The sequence below is a fragment of the Plodia interpunctella genome, chromosome 21 (genome assembly GCF_027563975.2).
Source record: "Plodia interpunctella isolate USDA-ARS_2022_Savannah chromosome 21, ilPloInte3.2, whole genome shotgun sequence".
Taxonomy (NCBI): domain Eukaryota; kingdom Metazoa; phylum Arthropoda; class Insecta; order Lepidoptera; family Pyralidae; genus Plodia; species Plodia interpunctella.
The window spans coordinates 551,729-576,362 of record NC_071314.1 but is presented as its reverse complement, the minus strand read 5'-3'; the positions used below and the strand labels follow the sequence as shown (position 1 = coordinate 576,362).

Below are 24,634 nucleotides of genomic sequence, written 5' to 3'. Positions count from 1 at the left end.
ATCAAAAATGTTCAATACAAAATTTTTAATTTCTTATTAGAATGTCTATAAAAGTTTGTGTATTAGTTTAATTGAATCAAATAATTATTGCCATAGCCTTAATTATTATTTAAGTAAAAAACAATTATAAAAAAATAATCAACAATTCAGGAAAACAATGACAAAAATTTCTATCAAGTAAGAAATTAACTATAATTATAAAAATACAATAATTATGTAAGGATTCCTTACAATTTAAATTTAGTGGCATTGGTCAAAACATTCACGACATAAATAAGGATTGTCAGGACAAATAGGACAGAACCAAGTCACTTTTTTTGTCTTATTCTTGGCGACTTTTCTCCCATGCAATGCCACATTTTTTTTGTAACAATCGCGACAAAATTTTCTTGTCTTGACAGCCGAACCTTCATTTTTCTTTAGCACATGCTTTTGTCTTTTTGGTCTGGGTGCAGATTGTGTGATATTTTCTTTAGTACTACATATTAGGTATTTTGACAGGGATTTCCGAAAATCTACGACTGGCATCTTTTTTTTGGTAGTACTCTGAAAAAGAACTCTGGCATTTACGACAGCAGTGTTGAGCAATAATTCAATGCCCAGTTTCTTATACCATTTCAAAGTTTTTCTAAGTGGGCTTGAATAGGCAGTCATCTGGTCAGATAAGTCTACTGCCGCTTTTGCTTTATTGTAATCGATTACGATTTTCGGTTTAATTTTTTCTTCTCCTCGTTTATTATTTTTTTTGATAAATCCAATAGAATGTTTGGTTGATAGCAAATAGACATCGCGTTTATCCTTCCATTTCATAACTGTCACGCCACTTTCATTTTCTTTAGCAATAAATTCTCCAGGTTTTAGATTGGCATTCATAACGTCTTTTGGTAAATTCCTCCTATTCTTCCTTAGTGTACCCACCAGATGAGTGTCCTGCTGAATAAGTTTCTCGGCTAATTCCAAACTCGTGTACCAATTGTCTACGAACATCGTGTGACCTTTTCCTAGTAAGTTGTGTGCTAGATTGAGCACGACATTTGTTGGTGTGTTGCAGTCCGAATCTACCGTCTTCCCTGCATATACCTCTAGCTTTGTTGTATACCCGGGTGTAGTACACAACTTAAATAATTTGATACCATATTTGTGTCTCTTTGATTTGTTGTATTGTCGAAATATAATTCGACCCCGAAACGGTATCATGCTTTCGTCGACACACAAATATTCGTTGGGGGTGAAATGGAACGCAAAAGTATGGTTCAAATTATCTACGACGGTCCTTATTTTACTTAGGCGGTCATTTTTGACTGCCACTGTGTTGTCAGAAAAATGGAGCATTCTCAAAAGCAACTCAAATCTGTTGCGACTCATAGTTTTTTTTGCAAAATCTTGACCCAACATTTCGTCAACAGACCAATAATCTACTACTTTAGGTAATTTTACAATGCCCATCCAAATAATCAAACCGAAAAATCGTTTTATTTCTTCCTTATCCGTTGGTACCCACAATTTTACTCTTGACTTTGCTTTTGTGCTAGCTTTATCAATAGTTTGCTGTGCAAAAATATTGGTTTGGTCGGCAATATGTTGAAACATCTGCTCATTCACTAAAAGAGAATAGAAATCCCCTGGTTCGCCGCTGGACAGTTCTTGCCTCAGTGCGTATGGTTTCAGCCCAGGTATTTCCGTGAAAGGTATTATACGTGGCTGCTTACCTCTTGGTCTGAACCATTTTGCAGACGGTGGCGTATGTCCTGATAAAGAGGGTGATACAGGCTCATCTTCTTCTTCATCCGATAAAATTCGACGACGTTTTCTTGATTGCGGAATTTGAAAAACTTCTTCTGGCTCGTCGAACGTAGCATTTTCGCTTTGATGCAGTGTTTCTAAACTTTGTAAGTGAAGTATTTGCTCTTGGGTAAGTTCAAAGTCCTCAAAAACTTCCATTATCTAATAAATCACTAAAATTCTAGCGCTGTACTTTGCAATCAAACACGTAACAAACACAACTAAAAAACAAAAACTGCAACTTGACACCAGAAACGAAAGAGTGTACATCGACAATGATTGGTCAATACGAGGGGGTGAAGGATCCCAGCGGGGAGGCTAACAGGGAGCGCTTGCGCCCCCGACCGCTAGCATTGCGAGTGACGCACTCACGCGTACCGGACGTATGTCAACAGAACACGCTCATAACCGCGTGAAAACGTGACCGGCGTTATGACCGGCGCGGCCTGTTTGTAATAATTATTACGTTTAGGCCGCGCCGGGTCAAAATGACCGGCGCTAGAAAAACATCATGAACCCATTAAAAAATAAAATAAAATAAATAAATACACATGTACCCATACGTTTTACACCATTTTGGACGATATGAACAAAAATCAATTTTGAAAATTTTCCGAATTTATGCTTGGCGATGAACGTGTTAACACGGAGTAATTATTCTGATTATGTGATTCCATAGATTTGATTCGTATATTGTACGTATTCATATGATAGTTGCGAATTGATTTTTATAAAGCCCTGATAATTATTTTTAGTAACTTTCGTTGTGCTTGTTTGTAACAGTTTGTTTCGATTTATCAGGAATACCATAGACAAAATTTCGTGATAACTATTATTTTTAGTTGTGTAATATAGTTATTCTAGTCTTTAGAATCCCACTTTTAGGCTAAGTAATATTTTATAGTTAGACTGGAAAATAATATTAAGTCTGTGGACAGAAATAATTTGATTATCATGATAAAATCATTTAATAAAAATAGGTGTGACAAAGTGTTTTTGAAATCAATCAGTTATTTGTAAAGTGATTATTTTTGATTAAAAATCGATGATATACCCCACTTACTTTTTAATTTTAATTTTATGAGTAATTTAACTATACGGTGAAATATTTGAACATCGTGTTTAAAAAAATAAGCGAAATTTCATAACATCCGAATTTCTATGACCTAGTCATGGAATATGGGCAACTGGCGAGTGGTACGACAAAATAATACAAAATACACAATAACTACATATATAAACATGGGTTAACATATATTTTAGTCGCGTAATTACATGAGATAGACCTACGTCTACTCGGCAAGGTTCACTACCCTTGCAAAAGCTAGTACACGATGAAAGACAAAATGTATTTGAGGTCTGTTGAGCACCATTTATACTTCTGCATCGCTTATATGTATTTTCTTTTATATGAGCGAAAAAGATCGTATCTTCCATTTTCTGTTTAGTTTGGTTAAAAAAGTGGAAGCTTTATTTTACCTGCTTGCAACACTGGAAAGCAGCGTGACCGTCAATGTCAGAAAAAGTCAAAACAAAGTGATAACCTCAACTTTATGTAACGTTAACGGAACTATAAGAAAAATAATTGAAATTTAAACAACATTTTGTATAATCATTACAGTAATCTGACAGTATGACAGTATATTTATCAAGAATTGTATTAAATGCTTTGCGAAATCCATCTTCAAAGAACTTCGTGTTATGTTCTTGTACGGAACTTACAATTTTAAAAGGCCGACATTTCTCATCTAAAAATGATATTTTCAACTGGAAAATTCAGACAAAAGTGAGAAAATATTCTAGTGACATGATCGCGCCACCCATTGCGCTAGAAAATGCCAATATACCAATCAAAAAGAAGATAATACATAAGAAAGCAGTTTTGGAGGAGCTTAGCCAGAAAGAGGGACATTATGTTACTATGGCGTATGCTACGGCTAATTCTTACGATCTGAAGGCCCTGAAAGATGCCCTTGTTGCACAGAAGCTCTATGAACCTGGCTCGTAAGTTCTATTTGAGTTTTAAATGGCTGATGCAATCTACCTGCAATGTAGTTGTGATGTAATTAATGTAATGGAGTTGCAAATTAATTTTAATTTATAATTTACTAAATTTACATCACATAGTCTTGTAAAAAGTTGTTTAGGGATAAAAAGCACCCTATGTGTTATACCAGGTTATATATCAAATTTCATCACACACATACATCCTCACAAACTTTCGCATTTATAATATTAATAGGATACATTAAAGTATGTTATGAATAAAACTATAATAAAGGATACTTATTATAGTTTTATTCATAACAGAAACACATTACAGAGGGTAGCATAGTAAAGGTTACTTATTGTCATGTTATAGCATACAAGCTCAAGAGATAGGAGATGTGGTTGTTGCCAATGCAGTGTATTCAGTAGAAGATGAGCCAAGGCAGATCCTGTTCTTCAGAGAGGGTGCTGTGGTTTTCTGGAACTGCACGCAACTTGAGGCCAGCAATGTATTGGACTTTGTCAAGAGGTATTTTGGTTAACTCCAAAATCAAAACATTTATTCAGAACTATATATTTCAGACCTTCACAGGCACTGTATGTCATATTCTAAAAATAATATTTACTAAAGCTACAAGCTACATTCTGTTTTAGAATAATTGACGACTCAATGGCTTTAATGCCCTTCTTATTTCCTTTTTTATGTCATAACAGCACTGTATTCTGGGGAAATAGGTTTTCATAGGTCACCGACCAAATATAGAGGACAATAATTGAAGGCACACAAATGAGTAAAGGTAGCGTATTTCATTTCAGCAATGGGCAGAACTATTTACCCCATTCGTCTGCCTCAGCCCCGCGTATCGTCATACAACTTTTGTTTTAGTATACTTAGTTCTTCTCTTTGTGTATATTTGACCTATGTATAATTTAGTAATATATTTTTAGGTATGAACAGGAGAGTTACCCTCGCGAAGTGGTGCTGAAGGAACGAGAGGTGATGACGTATTTCTACCAGCCAAATATGTGAGATTTTTTTTAAAATTTTTAAACCTTACAAATAAAAAAAAGAAGTTCCCCTGTCGGGTTTGTCTGTATGATCGCGATCAGCTCAAAAACCAACCAGATTTTTGTATTGTTATCACAAATAGATAGTTTGATTCCTGAGGAAGGTTTAAGCGCATAATTACGGTTCTAACCAGCGTGGGCTGCTAGTGAAGAAAAAACACATCCGTCTCTATTTTTGGTCTCCCACTTCTTCTAGAATACTCTAAAAATGTTTACTGAAAACATTCGATATTGCAGCAAAAAGTGCCACCTACAAGACCAAGAATCCTGCTTCGTGATGGTGCCAAACACTGACAACTCCTTGGAAAAATATACTTTCAGGTATGCCTCATAATTTTTAAATATCCATACACCATACTTAATATTATATATGAGAAAGTCTTTCTGCCTGTCTGTTATGTTTAAATGGTTAAACTGCAGGGCTAATTTTGATGAACTCGAGGTTAATCTAAATATAATTAATTAGCTGTGTTCACTGGACCACAGCTAATTCATTATATTTAGATACCTCTATTATAAGTAAAGATAAGAGAAGTCTTAAGACTTCGCTTATACATATTATAAAACAAAGTACTCTACCGCGTCTGTCTGTCTATTCGCCAAAACTCAAAAACTGCCGCACGGATTTTCATGCAGTTTTCACCAATAGATAGTGTGGTTCCTGAGGAAAAACCTTAGGTGTGTAATTTATAATGTTTTTACCCGAGTGAAGTCGGAATGGGCCGCTAGTTAAAGATTAATTCTCGGATATGCGTTCATTGCTCGATCTTTTCCAACTACATGGCACCGTTTTCCCAAATTAAAGGTTGTAAAAATAAATAAATTAATAATTTTCCTCAAATGCGTTTGTTTCTCCTTCTTTTCCAGCCACGCCATGGCCCAATCAGCCCGGCTAGGCGCGTGGGAGGCGCGGCTGGAGTCTCTGGCGGCGGACGTGAGCTATCACACCGCGCGCATGCGCACTGAGGGCATCGCCAACGTTGACAAGAAAGAGGTAATGTTTTTAGGGTGCCCTATCTCTAAAAGTATACGTAGGGCGAAGTGCGGGATAGCATTTTACTTCTTTGTAACGAATCAATTTCAAATGAGTGTTTGCGGTGTGGTTGTCGTTGCGTCACAATGGTGCACTGTGATTGGTTAGAGTTTTTGATGTGTTTAGCATAACGAAACTATTATTATGTACGCTATCGTTATTACTATTATTATTGAAAAAAAAAACTTTGCTATTTATATGTCGCTGATATCTAGTATATAGTCCCTGTTTAAATGAGTTATAAAAGAAAAATTAAATCGTGCAAACCACAAAAATATATTTTAGTCAATACAACGCAATATACAAGTCAAATTCAATACAACATACAAGTCAAATTCAATACAACATACAAGTCAAATTCGACACAATATACAAGTCAAATTCGACACAATATACAAGTCAAATTCGACACAATATACAAGTCAAATTCGACACAATATACAAGTCAAATTCGACACAATATACAAGTCAAATTGGACACAATATACAAGTTAAATTCAATAAAATATACAAGTCAAATTCGAGATAATATACAAGTTACATTCGACACAATATACCTACACGTCACATTAAATATACATGATACATAGGTGGTCCGCAAGCTGGGCGAGCTGTTCGCGCTGCGGCACACGCTCAATGTGGAGTCCGACTTGCTGGACGGCACGCCCGACGTCTACTGGGAACAGGAGCAGCTGGAGAAGCTCTACTCCAACACCGTGGCCTACTTCACCATCCCCAGGCGGACCAGGGTGAGACAATATAGCTTGCACATGCGACGCTTACAGTCGCACGTTCAGATCAAGTGTCGAGCTCATGCCAGGAACTGACAATGTGTTGCCGTCGACAGACACGTGGTGGATGACGTCATCGGGTGTTTCTCACAGCGTTTCGACAGCTGCGGTCGCGGTGTCTTTACAATATTTCAAATTTTAACAAAGACAATAATTACTTTTACTGTATCACTTTAAAATAATTAATCTGTATTGTGGTAATGTAAATTTTATGAGTGATTGATTTCATCGCTTCAGCTTCCATGACAATGCATTATTATATGCGTGACCTGATGGTGCAACCGAGATCGGCTCCCGACGAGGAAACTCCTTAACGAAATGCTGCTCTCTTTGACGATAATAAAAGTTTATTTTTATACTACTAAGCAGGAAATCAGGCCCACATGATGGTAAGTGGTCACCGCGCTTGCAATACCACAGATGTCACACGCGCGTTGTCGACCCTATTTAGAAAGGTTATACTTAAACCTGTGCTATAATAATATTTATCGAACAAAAATAGCTGAACTTCAAATTAAATAATTCAATAAAAATAAATATTTGCGTGGTTATTTTTCTAGGTTCTAAACGAACGTCTAGCTCACTGCGTAGAGCTTCTAGAGCTGCTATCTTCGTGGGCTGCAGATAGACACCACGTCAGACTGGAATGGATGGTCATCGCTCTCATTCTGGCAGAGGTCTGCTTCGAGCTCCTGCACTATTACGAGAGGTATATTGAGAGGAACCATGCTATAGTTGACTGATTATTACATATATGTACTTTTGACGATGAAGAACTGTTGGTCTTTCGAGAAGGCCATTTGGTCTATTGAGTAGACCATTCGGTCTACTGAGTAGACCATTCGGTCTACTGAGTAGACCTCTCTTTAAATTGTCACTACTGTAAGTTTAGGTCACATTGTTTGTTAAGTAAAACGTTTTATCGTTATATTAAGGCGATATTGACTATAAATATGGTATGATGAAAGTTCATCCATAATGCTTGTCGTGCTCATTTGGCAGTGTCGTCATGTGAAGTGAGGGTGACTGAAGACGATGGTTGGTAAAAGACTCTTTTGTTCGCTCTACCTCTATTAGGATATATCTTAACTGATTGGAACTACTGCACCTAAACTCGTAACGAGTGTTGAGAGGATTCGTGTTATAGTTGACAGATTGTCACAGTTATATAATTTTTACCATGAAATATTGTTGGTCTTTTCAGTAGACCATTTGGTCTTTCCAGTAGACCATTTGGTCTTTCCAGTAGACCATTTGGTCTTCTAAGTAGACCGCGGTTTACTGAGTAGACCGGTCCATTTGATCATTAAAATGTCGTCGCTGAAGGTTCAACTTATTGTTTTGTTTATAATACTTTATCGTGATAAGTAACATAAATGATCAATGAAAATTATGATGTTACGATGATATATTGAGTAGAGTTCGGTCTACACAAAATATTATTTTATCAAGGGAATAATTGTGATAATGTTGACACTTGCCTTTTTTTGTATTTATTAGCATTTTAAGAAAAAATAAATTAAAATTGATTATTATTTGATAAGTTTTTTTAAATTAATACAGTTAGGTAAGCTGTGCCATATTTTAGAACGTAATATACATATGTATTAATCATAGGAAGAAATATACTTGTAATGTATACATATATATGTATATATATATATATTTAGTATAATATATGGGGATTATTGTGTAGTTAATTTAAATTTTAGTTCCAAAAAATATGTCATTATATTGTAAACTGTCATTTGTAGTAAAAATTAATAATTTATTAGTATTATTAATATTTTGTTTATGTATGTTATGTAGATATATAAAAAGTATATTTTGTATTCTATTTGTAATGATACATAATATACGTAATGATTTTATGTATGTAATGGTTATATATTTTATAAGTTACATTGTATAATAAATAGTATTGGAATATATACGTATTTTATTTTAACTAATACCCTCTAGTGTAGTCTTGTAATTACATTGTCTAGTTATGTATTAAGTGTTGTGTGTTATGTATATATATATATAGGTGACGCTAAGATATTAGATAAGATATTAGATCTAATAGAATTAGATGATATAATTAGGATTTTATTTTTGAAGAAATTATTTATTATTTCATATGTATCACAAAATTAACTCGGGGTTTCACGGCGTCACAGCCCCGAATGACTCCAGAACGATGAGAGAAAGAGAGAGATATATTTTCGGTCGTAGATCCCTATCTCGCCCGGAGCCGCACCGAGCGCTGGAGCGCCGGCCACCGTCTCCCTTCATCACAGGACTAGAGGAGGGACTGTAATGTGGGCCGTATGCCTGTTATTTTATTGTATTAACTCATTGACTTATTATTTTAGATAGATATTATTTCTTAGAGCTTGAAATGTGGGGATATTTTTATTATGTTACATAGTAGTCACTGCATGGAAGTATAAAAAAATGCACCTGCAGGCCTACCATCAACTTTTACAGAACGATTCCAATGCTCAGTTCAATTTAGGAACATAAAATGAATCGCATTCATACAAAAAATTAAGTCGATGGTACGAATTTGCGATGCAGTTCAGTTTAGGTCGCAAATTGGATCGCGTTAAGAGATGATGTTAAGCCCCCTGACCATTTGGTTCATTGGCTCATGGAGTTCATTTGGGCCTGTTTCATCAATATTATATAAAACATAACATTGTAATCTAATAGATAAACTAACTTGCTAGATAAATCTGCCCTATGTCATTAGCCAGTTAGCCCTATCTTAATAATATATTTATATATATAGTATAATTTTTAACGCCGTTCGATATGTTACATATATCTTACACTATCAGCAAGCGGAGAAACATCCCTTAAAAATGGTAGTAGTATTAGATAATAACGGGACACATTGCGAAAAACATGATGGCACAATATGTAGGAAACGGTACGGGATATCTAGATAGCAGACGAGACACGCAGCGGGAAACTGGAAATTGAACTAAAGATGAGAAAAAATGCGAATTTGAATCATATAATGTTTACCAGTTTTACAGAGTACGCGATAAAAACATTACTGAGATTTTGCTATGAAATTCACGCGGGCGAAGCCGCGGGCAAAAGCTATTGTGGAATAAAAATAATAACTAGATTTGTAGTAATAAACTAGTTTTGCCCGCGCCTTCGGCCGCGTTTAATTAGTGCATACGCTCATAACTTATTAGTGTCAATATCGATGAAACCAGAAACAAGATTTTAAGTTAGACCATCCGCTTACAACTGAGAAAACTGCATCAAATTCCATCCAGTAGTTTTTACGTTACAATAACATAGCCACCCTTATAGTTTTATTATATGTATAGATAGATATTATTATTTGTCTTGATCGAACGTTTCGGGTAAACTAGCTTCACAGCCGTTAAAGTATATTCTGAGATAAAGAATTAAGTGAAAAGCAGAGCGCTGTTTAATGTGGGTTTAATGTTGATAATTTAATGATGGGTTATGTGTATGTAAGTATTATTTTATTCGGCTTTTATTTAGCGTCACCTGTCCCGATATTTGTCTGTCTGTCTGTAATCTGATCATGCAAATTTCACCAATATCCGCTCAGTCTTCCAGAGTTAAAATTTTTCACGTCTCTCAGACATAATGCATTATTGTGATGAACATGACCGGATGGTGCACCCAGGGTCGGTCCTCATCAGTGCGCGGACATTGGACAGTTTTGTCACGCGTTCAATGCAATAAAATCTCTCCGACAACGACAATTAAATATTGTGGCAAAAGTGATATTTTTCTAAAAAAAAACCTTTTTTTAAACAGTAATATTGTCTATGACACCAGGTCTATGGACCGGGGGGCACGGCAAGCGGGTAGCAGACGCGGCATCTCAGCAGAGCTGGAGCAGGCGATGTTGGCGGACATGTTTCTGCTGGACACGTTTGGTTAACGTCAGTGTACTCATCGTATTGCCTATGACATCGTCCATGGCTCGGGAGCAGTTTGTGTTTCCTCCCCCGTAGATGTCGTACGAGGCGAGTAAGGGATACATGCTTTGACTGAATGAAAGGCAACAACAGCATTAGCGAACATAGTAGACATTATGACGTGTAGTTCCGCCCTAGAATATGACTACACCATATAATCCCTTGGATGACGTACGAGGCGACTAAAGGATAAAACGATTATGAACGGTAATAACAGTATTTCCGTAGATAGTAGAAATTATGCAAACGTCTAGTCGTAAACAGCCAAATCAGAGGCCGACCGAGCGAAGTGGTAGAGAAATTGTAGACCCTGGGCTCCGAGGTTGTATGGCAGCGGAATAAACATGGAAGACGCTTAGATGGGAGAGAGATTACTTATGTATTTATATGCTGTTGATACGTTGAACAAAATATATATAATACACACACATACATGAGATGAATCCGCCGTTTAATATTTATTGTAGGTATTAATTTTAATTACTGTACTTAGTACTAGCGAGCCGCCCCGACTTGCGGGTGCAATATATGCATGTTACATAGGCTGCTATTTATGTATCCGGAATAACAAAATTAAACAAACATATATTATGACATATGGTTTTATTGTTTCTCGAAGTATTCTCCGCGATGATCTATGCACTTCTGCATACGATGAAACCAATTTTCAAAGCACTTTTTCCATTCTGATTGAGGTATGTCCAAAACGTGTGTTTTGAACGCATCAACGGCCTCTTCGCGGCTCGAAAAACGTTGACCACGTAATTTATTTTTAATGTTTGGAAATAAATAAAAATCATTGGGTGCCAGGTCGGGGCTGTACGGCGGATGACCCGTCAATTCAATCTTTTGACCCTCCAAAAAATTATTTGTTTCAGCCGACTTGTGGCAGCTAGCATTGTCGTGATGAAGTATGATTCTGCGTTGTGGGTTGTTCTTTCGTATTTTTTCAAAGACTTCTGGCAAACAAATGGTGGTGTACCATTCAGAATTAACCGTCCTACTATTCTCTAGTGGCACTGTAGCTACATGTCCGTTGATACCAAAAAAACAAGCGACCATTTGCTTTAAAGTGCTTCTCGCACGAACAACTTTTGTTGGATTCGGTTCATCTTGAAAGACCCACACCGTTGACTGCTGTTTAGTTTCAGGGTCATAAGCATAGATCCAGGTTTCGTCACCTGTGTAGATATTATAAACAGCTTTTGACGTGCCACGGTTGTATTTTTTTATCATTTTCTTACACCAGTCGACACGAGCCTGTTTTTGATCTACGCTCAAGTTGTGCGGAATCCAACGCGAACAAATTTTTTTAACAATTAAATGTTCGTGTAATATCGCGTGTATACTCGTCATACTAATGCCCAGAGACGCCTCTATCTCGCGGTATGTAACATGACGATCTTGCATTACTAATTGTCGCACAGCATCAATATTTTATTGTACCACTACCGATTTAGGACGACCCTCCTTAATTTCATCCGTGAGCATAGACCGTCCACGTTGAAATTCCTTAAACCAATAATACACAGTGGTTTTCGATGGTGCTTCATCTCCAAAAGTTAAAATCAGTTGTTCGATGCACTGTTTTTGAGTTAATCCACGCCGAAAATGATAATAAATCATCGCGCGAAAATGTTCACGAGTTAAATCCATGGCAATGAAGACAAGCTATTTTCAAAATTGGCGCCAATTGAAAAAAACAAATGACAGGGACATGAAAAATATTTATTCTCTAGCCGAAGAGTTCTATTTTCAAATGTTGTAATTACTTTTTAAATATTCTAGAATTATTGGCCAGTTCCGGATACATAAATAGCAGCCCTCGTATATATATATATATATATATATATATTATTTTGGAATCACTATCTATTACAATCCGTAGTTTTAAAGATCTAAGAATACATAGGGACAGACAGCGGGAAGTCACTTTCTTTATACTAGTGATTTTACAGATTCTCTCTCAAACAAATAATAAGTTTTATTACAGGAGCGACGTGGCAAGAAGTTTTCATCAAGCTGTAAAGAGAACATGAATTTTTTATATAGTAAATTCGTGCGGCGATAGACATTTCACGCGTGCAAAAGCACATACTGAGAAATAATGTTTTCCAAATAAAGTAGGCATGTCTTTTCGTGATAAATATAGTATTAATAATGGCATTAAATATAGAACATTGGTATGTAAGAACCTGGAACCGGTGGTGCCCTCTTTAGAAGTAAATATGTAAATAAACATATCGAAAATGAAATAAATTTCTGTGAATGTTTAGACATTTATATTAAAAAAAATGGTAAGCCCTTCTGGCATAATAGGGACCAACACTGTTTGAATGATGAAGTTTCTTTCGGCATTTCTTCTCAGCAGTGGTCGTTCCGAAATGATAGTAGTTTGTAGCTTTGTTAAACATAATTTAATTTAGAATGTGACGTGAAAAAGTGCCTGTGAAGGCCTAATTTCTGAATAAATTATTTGATTATGATTTTGACAAACCAAACATGTTCAAAACAAAACGTAGTTCATTGCATAATTTCACTATCGTCGAACAGTTTGCCCAACTTTGGCGGATTCGGCGGTATACATTGATGGTTTTTCATTGCTGTAAATAAAAGCACTCATACTAACTACGGAATGTTCACGCATTCGCGTCGGCGTTTGTTGAGTTCGCCAACATTGTGGAGCTGGCATAACATTCTATACCTATTACACTGTTGAGATCAATTTGGTTAGAAACATTTTCTTTTATTTATTTCAAAAGATGGCGCCACTCGTCTTTCGGTTGCCCCATTGTTACGTTGCGCTCCGTAATCCTCCGTTGCGTTGATGTATATCAGATCTGGATCGCAGAAATTGTAGAGTTTGGAATTGGGGAATAATTAAGCTGTAACGTGCTGCGTCGTCGCAACGGAGTGCAACGTAGCAATGTGACCGGGCTCATTACTATGACTCCTATACATCATCGTTGAACTCAAGACATTGGGTAGTTTGTGAGCTTTACCGCAAGTAAAACTCAGCAATTTACGTAGAAACAGCCAAAGTTTGGTGAACTATATGCTTATAGCGTGGAGCTGGTATTGAACTGAACAGTATTCCTTAGATTTACGAACGAAATCGCAATGTATTATTTTTGTATTTTGCTAATAAAATAATTGGTAATGAACTGTGTTTCATTCATTATTAAAGCCAAAAATATATATTTTTTTTTGCCGCATAATAATATCTAATATCTATGTCTGTTTTGACGACCTCGGTGGCGCAGTGGTAAAGTTCTTGCCACTGAACCGAGAGGTCCTGGGTTCGATCCCCGGTCGGGTCATGATGGAAAATGATGTTTTTCTGATTGGCCCGAGTCTTGGATGTTTATCTATATATGTATTTGTTATAAAATATAGTATCGTAGAGTTAGTATCCCATAACACAAGTCTCGAACTTACTTTGGGGCTAGCTCAATCTGTATGATTTGTCCTGATATATTTATTTATTATTATTATTATTTCTTTATTATTTATGTGATTTTGTAGTAGGTCGCCGTCTGGTGTGTAGTTTGCGCCCTAGAATAAGATTCCATATCCACTTGTGGATGTACCTTCTTGGTATGGTTTGTTAAAACTGGTGTCAGTTTGTTTTTTTAAGTCGCATAATGGATATCCTTATCCGAATCTTGGGCTTTAGGACGTCGATGACATCCGAGAATGAAAACTGGACCACGTAAGAGAGAGCATCCTCAATGGTACTGTAGATATTAGTTACTCTTGAATAAAACTACAAAAAACAATAGCACGTGTGACAATGTATTGACACAAAGCTATCGACTCGACACGAACACCGACGCATCGGAAATGTTGTCCCATTCCGCTTCTATTGTCTGTGGTCGATCGTGTTGGCCAATGGCTACTCGTGATGTTAAAATGTGTCAAGTTGTTTTTAGAGAACCGTAGCCGAATCAGAGCCGTTCACAGACGGAACCCATCGTGAAACGCAGTGATTATATTCTCTTTGCCCCCACAGTATATACTTAAATACTCATGTCTGTCTTTACGTAAACAGTCACTTCATTACAATACTAATAATAAGATAACATTGTTGAAACTTAGTAAGTAGGTTGAAGTATACTTTGTGAATTGGTTTACGATTTTTATAGAAAAATAGAAATTATTTTGGCGGCGGAGGTTTATTTGGATAGGTATATATACTTAATTACCTAATCTTATAGATATAGGAATAAATAAAAACATTTCGTCCACCAGGATCCCCTAACTCGATCCCCCAGGGGATCCTCGTGAACATCTTGGTGGACTAAACGAATAAAAATGCCTCAATTGTCTGACAACTAGGGATGTCGGCCATCGTGAGAAGTGGAGACGAAGTGTCGTAAGCCCTGGGCTTCGACGCTCAATGGCTGAGGTAGAAACCGGCAAAACGCTCAGATGGGAGAGAGAACGGAATACATAAATAACAAGAAACGAAAACCAAACACCACGACGATAAAAAGGGTTCTAAAAACATGTTTAATTAAATTTTACAAGGGTACTTAATGGGTACTCGTCATTATTAGTGTCCGTTTAACCACGAGGGTAACTAAGTGGGGTTTAAAATTGAATATTTAACCCTTCATTACGCGTCAGATCAAATGTCAACCGCTGTCCATCAGATTAGGTATTTTTTAAAAATTTTGTAATTATAAAAATAAGTAATAGCGTTTGAATGAACGTGATGAGCTGAAAACTACCTTACGCATTCTTGTACAGTTTTCACCAATAGTGTGATAATCTTTTCACGCCCCATTCTCGACCATTTTCAATCTGCCATATCCAAATATTCACTAATGTCTAAACACGACAAAGCATTAAGTCAAGTGTTAAGATAAACAAATGGAATGGCAAAGATTTTGCCACACGCTCCCTTGCGCTGTGGCCATAAAAAAACATAGAGCGCATGCGTGAAATCCTCTTGTTTTTAGCTGCTGCCAGTCAGCTGTCAGCTTTGAATCGAGGGTGGTCCATTCCAACCCTGCTTGCCTTCGTGGCACAATATTTTTTTTAGGTTATGTGAATATAACTGATTAGATTGTTGATTTATTTGTCGTGCTTTTATCTGTGTAATCTATGGTTCTGGTGTTGTGCTATTAATTATTAATTTCGATTTGTGATAGTGCTGATTCTGTGTTGAGTACTGTTATGTGATTCAGTTTGCTGTTTATGAAAATAATATTTTGCATATCCTCAGGTATGTACAGTTTGTAATACAGATTATCTTTTTCATAATCATGATTGCCTGAATTCGGCAATAGGTATTTGCTTTGCTACATGAGATGGTTGTCTAAACGAGATTCTTCTAGGCTAAAATAGCCTTTATTTCAAGAGAAATTAAGTAGAAATTTCAATAAAATTGACTATCGTTCATATTTTGAATAATGTAATCTCTGCATTTAAGAGCGGTGAGTACTGAGTAGGTATTATTGCTTTTATTTGCATAAATAGCCAAAACCCGTGATTTCCGTTACGTGAATTTATTCTAAAACCTTCCCTGTGTAATCATTGTGTTGGAATTTAAGTACCTACCTCCCTTACCTTAAATACATATCTCACATTTAGGTAAACCTTCACCTAGGTACAGGTGTACACAGACTGGCCGAAAATAAGTAGATAACTAAAGTCATTTACATATTTAGAGCTTGATCTCGTTTTAAACCATATTTCCAAACCTTTTTTTTTCTAATACTTTTTTTACTAAGTCGCGCAGAGGCGTTTGTGGCACGTTCTGCCAAACAAAGGTCATGGCTTTTGGTTCAGTGGGATGTGATTGAAACCAAAAAACGAATGTGGTGCTGCTACTGTGCTAGTAAATACTTTTTGCACCTACTTATGTTTTTTTTTTCTTTTTTTTTGTTCTATGCTAAAAACGTTTTAGTTAAAAATTACATTAGGTGATTCATATTTACATTTTAAATTTTAAGTAGGCCTAGTAGTAAATTGTCCGCTATTTGTTGTTGTTTCTAAGCAAACTAGTGGACTGTAATGTCAACCGACCGTCTGAAAATTCAAAATTCAACTAAAATTCAAAATTCTTTATTCAATTTAGGATGATATACATCATTTATTGACGTCAAAAAAAAAATCTACTACCGACTTCAAAACGCAGATGAAGAAGAAGCGGCGCAACAAACTTCACCGCAGCATTTTCTTCCTAATCTAACCCATGGAATCTATACGGAACCCAATAGAGGAATGTTATTTTCTTTCTTGATTCACCTTCGCAGGTATAAATCTAACCTGTCCGTCTATTGTTAGACAGACTCAAAAGAAAGAAATAAATTGAAAAACCTCAAAAAACAGCACAAAAATACATGTCTACCTTGTGGCTATTTGAATCTTGTTTGGGTTAACAATAGTGCGTAAAAACGTAAAAATAGAATTTTTGAGAGCCGTGAAGCAATAAATTAAAATATCTTTTTTCCTTTTATACCACCCTTGTAATCTTTTTGTTTGTAACAGGACAGTCTACGATATTGGTTAGATAAGTAGGTAGGTAGGCCTTTACGATGTACCTAAGCATAATGCTTATGCTTAATTAAATTCTCTCTCTAGGTACCGCATGTTACCACAGAATGAAACGCAGAATTTTAGTAGGTATCTATTTTCTATGTCTAGAAAGCTTAGGTCCTGTTTTAGAGGTATGTAGTCTGAGAGACTAATCCCGTTGTTCATAAAAAAGTTTAAACATATTTTAAGCTAACAATGTTTTATCATAATCGCACTTTATAAATTTGAATTTGGCAGAGAGACAAAACATATTTTAGCTTAAAGTGCCTGTCAACTTTTTTTTTTTAATAATAGGGTATAGTTCAAACTAAGTAAATGATATAGGTATACGAACTTATTATTAAAAAAAGAGACGTTTCTTTATATGTTTATAAAACTTGAGTATTTTTCATTGATTGTTTAGAATTGTTTAGATTGTTCATATCACATATATGAATGAAAATAATTATAGTTTCATTAATAAAATCATGTATATTTTATTAATTATTAAAAATATTTACAAAAACAAAAGATTCGTTCTCGCGACCCTGCCAGGATTCGAACCTGGAATCTTCTGATCCGTAGTCAGACGCGTTATCCGTTGCGCCACAGGGCCAGATATCGTGTTGACCCAAATTAGCCGTTGGTTTACGCGACCGTTCAATCTTTTCTTAGCATCGCAAAAAGTTTCTAGATTCTACCTAATATCGAGACAAGGTACTTTTTTTTCTCAATATTTTAATAACGATTCGCCTGTGAGTGTTAAGTTTGATTAAAGTTGAAACTCGTGTCTTCAGAAACTTGTCATGTTTTTACAATGTATTTAATACAAGTCTCATAATTTATCAACTACAAGCTGTTACAAATTCGATAAAAGTAAAAATAAAAAAATGTTCTTCTCTTAGCAAAATGATTTGGAAACGTGAAATTGCTTTATAATTCTGGCAGGCGTTCAAGAACGTTCGAACTTTTTATACGTAGGTGCAATCCGTTCTATTCATTCATTTGATATAATGTTTTATTTTTTGCTACAACTGACTCACTCTATTTGTTTAAAAATAGACAATAAGTAGTTAGTGAACTCTAATAAGTCTTATATACTTAATAACAAATGTATTAATAGCAAGAAATCACAGTTTTCGATCCAAAAAATCCCTGACTCATTGAAATCAACATTTAACAGTAAATGTAGACGTCTGGCTGTGAAACCAGGGTGGTGAGGGGGTGAGGGCGTGAGGGGTGTGTCCCAGACAGGGTGGTCCTCACGCAATTCCTTTGTTTTCAATAGCATTTCACGGTTCAATATTTACCTTTCCACTTGCCACTAGTGGTTTTACCGACTTGCAAAATAGAGGTTAAACTTCCCTAATAAACTACACCAAATTATACTCTAATACCTATCAGTTTTTGAACTCCCATTTTTTACCCTTACCTTTTACTTTAAACATAGTCCCCAATGCAAGCCATAGCTATCGGCCCGCACTTTCAAAGTTGTTTATGACAACTCTGAAAGTGTATGTACGTATGTACTTTATAAATACATAATCCAATGTTAAAAAAAATCAGATAATGATAAAATGATAAGATCATAAAATACATCATGACTTTTATATCGATATTTTAAATTTTAATAAAGATTGAATGAATTTTGTTAGATTTTATATAGGTAGGTAATTTGGCGATCGGTAAGGGCGCTCGAAACGCTCAATGGAAACATGACGACATTTTGATAGCGTCACTAGCTACCTACCTAGATAGGAACCTATATACTGTCCTTAGGTACCTACCTAGATAAGAACTACTACCTACTGTCCTACTGTCCTTAGGTCCTTACTAATATTATAAATGCGAAAGTAAGGTTTCTTTGTCACCTCATCACGCTCTATATACTCAACCAATCTTCTTGTATAACTTTTTAGTTTAGTTATTAAAATATTGGCCGAAAATAAATTAAAAATATAAATGACATGTAAAACAAAAGATGTATATTTTCCCGCTAATTTAAGTTTTTGTGATCAATTGAATTGTTACAATTTTTCTCACAATTTTTCTCGTAGTTCTGTTAACTTTCGCACTTTTGGAGTTTTATTTAATATTTCAGTTCACTGGAAAAAATACCAGAGTGAATAATATCCCAAGTTATATACGATTATCCACCATACATGAAGTTTGAAGTACGGAGAAGGACATATTATAGTGCCTTTGATCCCGGAAAAACAGTTGTTTCTGTGGAAAATTTTTGACGACCTCGGTGGCGCAGTGGTAAAGTGCTTGCCTCTGAACCCGTTGACAGGTCCCGGGTTCGATCCCCGGTCGGTCATGATGGAAAATGATATTTTTCGATTGGCCCGGGTCTTGGATGTTTATCTTTATATGTATATGTTATAAAATATAGTATCGTTGAGTTAGTATCCCATAACACAAGTCTCGAACTTTGGGGCTAGCTCAATCTGTGTGATTTATCCTAATATATTTATTTATTTTTGAATTTCAATTTAGTATCCCATAACACAAGTCTCGAACTTACTTTGGGGCTAGCTCAATCTGTGTGATTTATCCTAATATATTTATTTATTTTTGAATTTCAATTTAGTATCCCATAACACAAGTCTCGAACTTACTTTGGGGCTAGCTCAATCTGTGTGATTTATCCTAATATATTTATTTATTTTTGAATTTCAATTTAGTATCCCATAACACAAGTCTCGAACTTACTTTGGGGCTAGCTCAATCTGTGTGATTTATCCTAATATATTTATTTATTTTTGAATTTCAATTTAGTATCCCATAACACAAGTCTCGAACTTACTTTGGGGCTAGCTCAATCTGTGTGATTTGTCCTAATATATTTATTTATTTTTGAATTTCAATTTAGTATCCCATAACACAAGTCTAGAACTTACTTTGGGGCTAGCTCAATCTGTGTGATTTATCCTAATATATTTATTTATTTTTGAATTTCAATTTAGTATCCCATAACACAAGTCTCGAACTTACTTTGGGGCTAGCTCAATCTGTGTGATTTGTCCTAATATATTTATTTATTTTTGAATTTCAATTTAGTATCCCATAACACAAGTCTAGAACTTACTTTGGGGCTAGCTCAATCTGTGTGATTTATCCTAATATATTTATTTATTTTTGAATTTCAATTTAGTATCCCATAACACAAGTCTCGAACTTACTTTGGGGCTAGCTCAATCTGTGTGATTTATCTTAATATATTTATTTATTTTTTAATTTGAATTTAGTATCCCATAACACAAGTCTCGAACTTACTTTGGGGCTAGCTCAATCTGTGTGATTTATCCTAATATATTTATTTATTTTTTAATTTGAATTTAGTATCCCATAACACAAGTCTCGAACTTACTTTGGGGCTAGCTCAATCTGTGTGATTTATCCTAATATATTTATTTATTTTTTAATTTGAATTTAGTATCCCATAACACAAGTCTCGAACTTACTTTGGGGCTAGCTCAATCTGTGTGATTTATCCTAATATATTTATTTATTTTTGAATTTCAATTTAGTATCCCATAACACAAGTCTCGAACTTACTTTGGGGCTAGCTCAATCTGTGTGATTTATCTTAATATATTTATTTATTTATAGCAGGCAACAGTTACTTTATATGACGTCATCTTCAATATCTAAGTAACGCACAAGCTGCACTAACAAATGCGTGTGGTCCAATACATGAACTGCAACAAATCTTCAAAGAACTGCATCCTTGCACTCAGTGCAGTGGTCCGATGCATTCGTATGCGTTTCCGCTGCGCCCTGCGCTCTTGATTGATTCGGTAGGGATGGGGCGGTGTCGGTGGTCGTTATCGATATCGACATTAACCTGTGACTTCCCGATACTATTATCTACGCACTTGATAGGTACTTAGAGGAAGTGACTTTATTATAGGTCGAAAATACTTTTTTACGTGATAACAGTCTATTATTTATTTTAAACTGAAAGTATTATTATTATATTATTATTTATTTTAAACTGAAAGTATTTCGACTAAGTGTTTTCAAGTCTACATACCTATTCCAAGTTTCGCATTTAAAAATAGGTTGTTATTAACTATATAATCTGTGGTATCAGTGAGAATGGGATAAGATAAGATTTCTTGCGAAACAATGTTTGAATTTTACTTGTTTTTCGGTATTGGTAAAAGAAACGTATCTACACAACAAATGTATGTAGGTATATATGTACAATACAACTCCCTAATTGCGTGAAAAATGCTTGAAAACATATGTACTTACTATTAGATTTTGCCCTTAAAAATAATTAAAATATTTTAGTTTTATCTTTATTTATAGGTACACTAATCACAAATTGTATTCGAGTTTTGTTGATCAGTCAGTGAAACTCTAGAATTCAAAAAATACTGGTTTAAATTGAGGGAATAACATAAAAATAGTATATATTCTACCGACACACCCCCTTCCCTTTAGGAAGCAGTCAATTCAATGGACCGTCCTCGTGTATTGAACCGAACCCTCGGGCAAGTAGCCTATTGGTAGTAATTGTGTTTAAATATTATTCGATTGGGCTCATTAATGTGTTCAGTGTGCGTTTTGAGTTGCTTGGACATTGAAATTATCTGAACAAGTCTTGAAAACTCAAAATAAAATCACCATATTGAATGTTTAGTTTGAATTGTACATGGGTTAATTTAGAGTATAACTCTTGTAATGACTTTCTTTTAACTCTAGGGTACTTGAAACTAAATTAAAAATAAAACATTGGAAAATAAAACTATTTGTTATTTTTATGGCCGTAAAACGTTTGTTTAAAACCACCATTATTCTATTTCCTACCTAATATAAACCAGTTGCCCCTCGGGCTTCGCTCCCTTGGGAATATCGGGATAAAATTACCCTATGTGTTATGTGTTATTACCTACAAATACAATATATCGTCAACTTTGCGTCATGCACCACGAAACCGTGCCCATACAAGTGTAAATATTTACTACTAAAGTGCAAGTATTCACAAGCATATCTATTTCCTAATGATAAGACTAGAGTAAAATAAAGATACGATTGATATCTACCTGATTGATTTGGGGCTACGTGCTACTCGTCACACACACGCGAAATTCTTGTCAATAATTTAAAATAAACCCTGGTTTAATTTACCAAATTTTGAGAGGAAATTTACACAGTAAGAGTTCTAATTACATTCCAAATATCACTCAATCGCTATCACAAGATTCATTTTATATTTTTGAGCCATGTCATGTACAATCGACAACACATTAAGCTACCCAAATTTATTGCAAATTAAATTCATCGCTATTACAGTTACTTCGAGATCCATGCAGCTAACTTGACGTGCGGTCGACTGTATTTACTTTATTATATAATATTACATGCATGTACATACACCCATCATACATACACACTCACACACACACAACATAAAGCCTACTTAAAAATATGGAAAAAATAAGAGATTTTAAAATTATAATTGTAAAATTTCTGTTTTATAAGGCATATTTATTTATTACTGATAAAAAATTATATATAAATTAATATTTAAAAAATGGTAAGCCCTTCTGGCATAATAGGGACCAACACTGTTCAAATGAGTTTCTTTCGGCATTTCTTCTCAGCAGTGGTCGTTCCGAAATGCTAGTAGTTTGTAGCTTTGGTAAACATCATTTAATTTAGAATATGACGTGAAAAAGTGCCTGTGAAGGCCTAATTTCTGAATAAATGATTGATTTTGATTTTTGGCAACTCAGGAAGTGGTTAAAATGAAAAATATTACGTAACTGCCTAGGTACATCATTTCAAATATGACGAGAAAATATGTCTAAACTACTCGGCCTAATTTCTGATTAATTTTGTATAAAAGATAATACTTGAAAGTTATGAAATAACGAGATAACTAAACATAACATTGCGCACGATTACAGCTGTATCAAAATAATTACTATACTCTTGGGTCACTGACCTCGAGTGCGCGAGTGACGGGGAAGACAACGCATTGCACATTCACACAAGTTATTCTCGACCAAGTTCATTAACGCCCCAGTTAGAAGGGCTAGAGATGTGCTTTGGTTGAAAATGTTTTGTCGATAAAATTTCATTGATTGTCGGTTGCAAAGTGTAAGGTTTGATATTGAACCTATACGTCTTTTGAGAGAAGGCGCGGTGTAAATATTATATTAAGAATTTGTTGCGCCGCTTCTTCACCTGCGCTTTGGAAGTCGGCGGTAGACTTCGTTTTAAATAAATTTTTGATGTCAATACTTGTAAGTGATGTACTTGTATATCATCCATAGTTTAATAAACCTAGTGTAGGCAAACCTTATTTCTATAAAGATACTGTCCTTCGGTTATATCGTAAGTTAATTAGTAAATGAATACTGTACTTATATTAAGTAGTAACTTTATCTTTTTAAGGCCATTTTGTTAAACAGTAGCGTATTTTTTAAAAATAAATGTCATAATTGACTAAGTAATTTTTCGATACTAGCTGAAGCCCGCCATTTGGTTCGCGTGGCCGAACAATTTTTGGTAAGGAGTTAAATTTATTAGAGAAATTTAACTGTACAGACAAAGATTAGGTGTGATTTGAGCCAAATCACTCGACAGAGCGATGTTGCTTTGCTAGACGGATAGCTTCCTAGTAAGGCCTTTAACACATTTCGATATAAGCATAATTATATTTTACTTCAACGAATTACGTCCAGTAGATTTTACGAAATCGAGTAACAAACATACTCACTTCAAAACTTACATTTATACATCACTAGCTGCGTCCCGGGGCTTCGCTCCTGTGGGAATTTCGGGATAAAAAATACCCTATGTGTTATTCCAGGTTATATTTCACCCGTGTTCAGTCAACAGCACGTCAAACTACCCAAAGTTATTGCAATTCACCACTATTGCCATCGCATAGAGTTCCATGCAGGATAACTAGACATGCGGTTGATTGTACTAAATTTACATACGTATGTATGAGTGTATACTCATACATACATCCTCACAAACTTTCGCATTTATAATATCAGTAGGATTGGTATATATAATTATAAAAATTTTGGTCCTGTTGACAACTTAATTCAATTATTCTATTCATCACACTGATCAGGAAGACGGAAGCGGATCGGTTAATACTTCAGTAAATGATATTGCAGTTTGATTGACTCGTGTGTAGACAAGCGTTACAGTGAAGGTGACAACTAAATTATCATACATTTCCATTTGATATTTATAATGTGACTTACTGTGAGAGCGAACATTGTGATTACACTTCAGTTTAAGCTACCGAATCTAATAAACTTATGACCCATCTGGTAGAAAGCACTTGCAATATACAGTTTTATTTCTAAACAGATTTTAGCACAGCAATGTTTCACGTGTCGTCAACTGACCGGTAGCCAGTTATCAGATAACAATGCATATTGTGTCTTGATAATTAGCGATCGAGGGGGAATTATGTCAAGGCCATGTTTCATTGGACAAGTACATAC

The 24,634-nt window shown here is 35.2% G+C and overlaps 3 protein-coding genes and 1 non-coding gene across 5 annotated transcripts in view; 2 read left to right on the top strand and 2 right to left on the bottom strand.

Annotated features, from left to right (window-relative positions):
• Positions 1-10: 10 nt before the first annotated feature.
• Positions 11-2,433, bottom strand: LOC128678983 (piggyBac transposable element-derived protein 4-like). Its single transcript, XM_053760910.2, has one exon. The coding sequence runs from the start codon at positions 1,939-1,941 to the stop codon at positions 241-243; it is 1,701 nt and encodes a 566-aa protein (XP_053616885.1). The 5' UTR covers positions 1,942-2,433; the 3' UTR covers positions 11-240.
• Positions 2,434-3,291: 858 nt separating this feature from the next.
• LOC128678990 (uncharacterized protein) lies at positions 3,292-13,786 on the top strand. Of its 2 annotated transcripts, XM_053760917.2 has the most exons (10): positions 3,292-3,786; positions 4,145-4,300; positions 4,720-4,797; positions 5,077-5,160; positions 5,707-5,833; positions 6,463-6,621; positions 7,224-7,372; positions 8,881-8,961; positions 10,480-10,586; positions 12,616-13,786. In XM_053760917.2, the coding sequence occupies exons 1-9, from the start codon at positions 3,416-3,418 to the stop codon at positions 10,583-10,585; spliced, it is 1,311 nt and encodes a 436-aa protein (XP_053616892.1). In that variant the 5' UTR covers positions 3,292-3,415; the 3' UTR covers position 10,586; positions 12,616-13,786. The 2 variants fall into 2 exon arrangements, with proteins under 2 accessions (XP_053616892.1, XP_053616893.1); XM_053760918.2 differs by lacking the exon at positions 8,881-8,961 and having other exon boundaries at positions 3,293-3,786.
• Positions 13,787-15,629: 1,843 nt separating this feature from the next.
• pigs (pickled eggs) overlaps positions 15,630-24,634 on the top strand; it is a 149,051-nt gene continuing 140,046 nt past the window's right edge. Inside the window, exon 1 of the mRNA XM_053760900.2 lies at positions 15,630-15,852. The gene's annotated coding sequence lies outside the window, so the exon portion shown is untranslated. The remainder of the gene's footprint in view (positions 15,853-24,634) is intronic.
• TRNAR-ACG (transfer RNA arginine (anticodon ACG)) lies at positions 17,691-17,763 on the bottom strand. The gene has a single exon. It is a non-coding gene; the product is annotated as a tRNA-Arg (tRNA).

Coding starts and splice junctions, on each gene's coding strand:
- LOC128678990 (XM_053760917.2), top strand. CDS start 3,416: ATGACAGTATATTTATCAAGAATTGTATTAAATGCTTTGCGAAATCCA. Junction 5,161..5,706: donor TTGGAAAAATATACTTTCAG/GTATGCCTCATA, acceptor CTTCTTTTCCAG/CCACGCCATGGCCCAATCAG. Junction 7,373..8,880: donor CTCCTGCACTATTACGAGAG/GTATATTGAGAG, acceptor TTTCGGTCGTAG/ATCCCTATCTCGCCCGGAGC.
- LOC128678983 (XM_053760910.2), bottom strand. CDS start 1,941: ATGGAAGTTTTTGAGGACTTTGAACTTACCCAAGAGCAAATACTTCAC.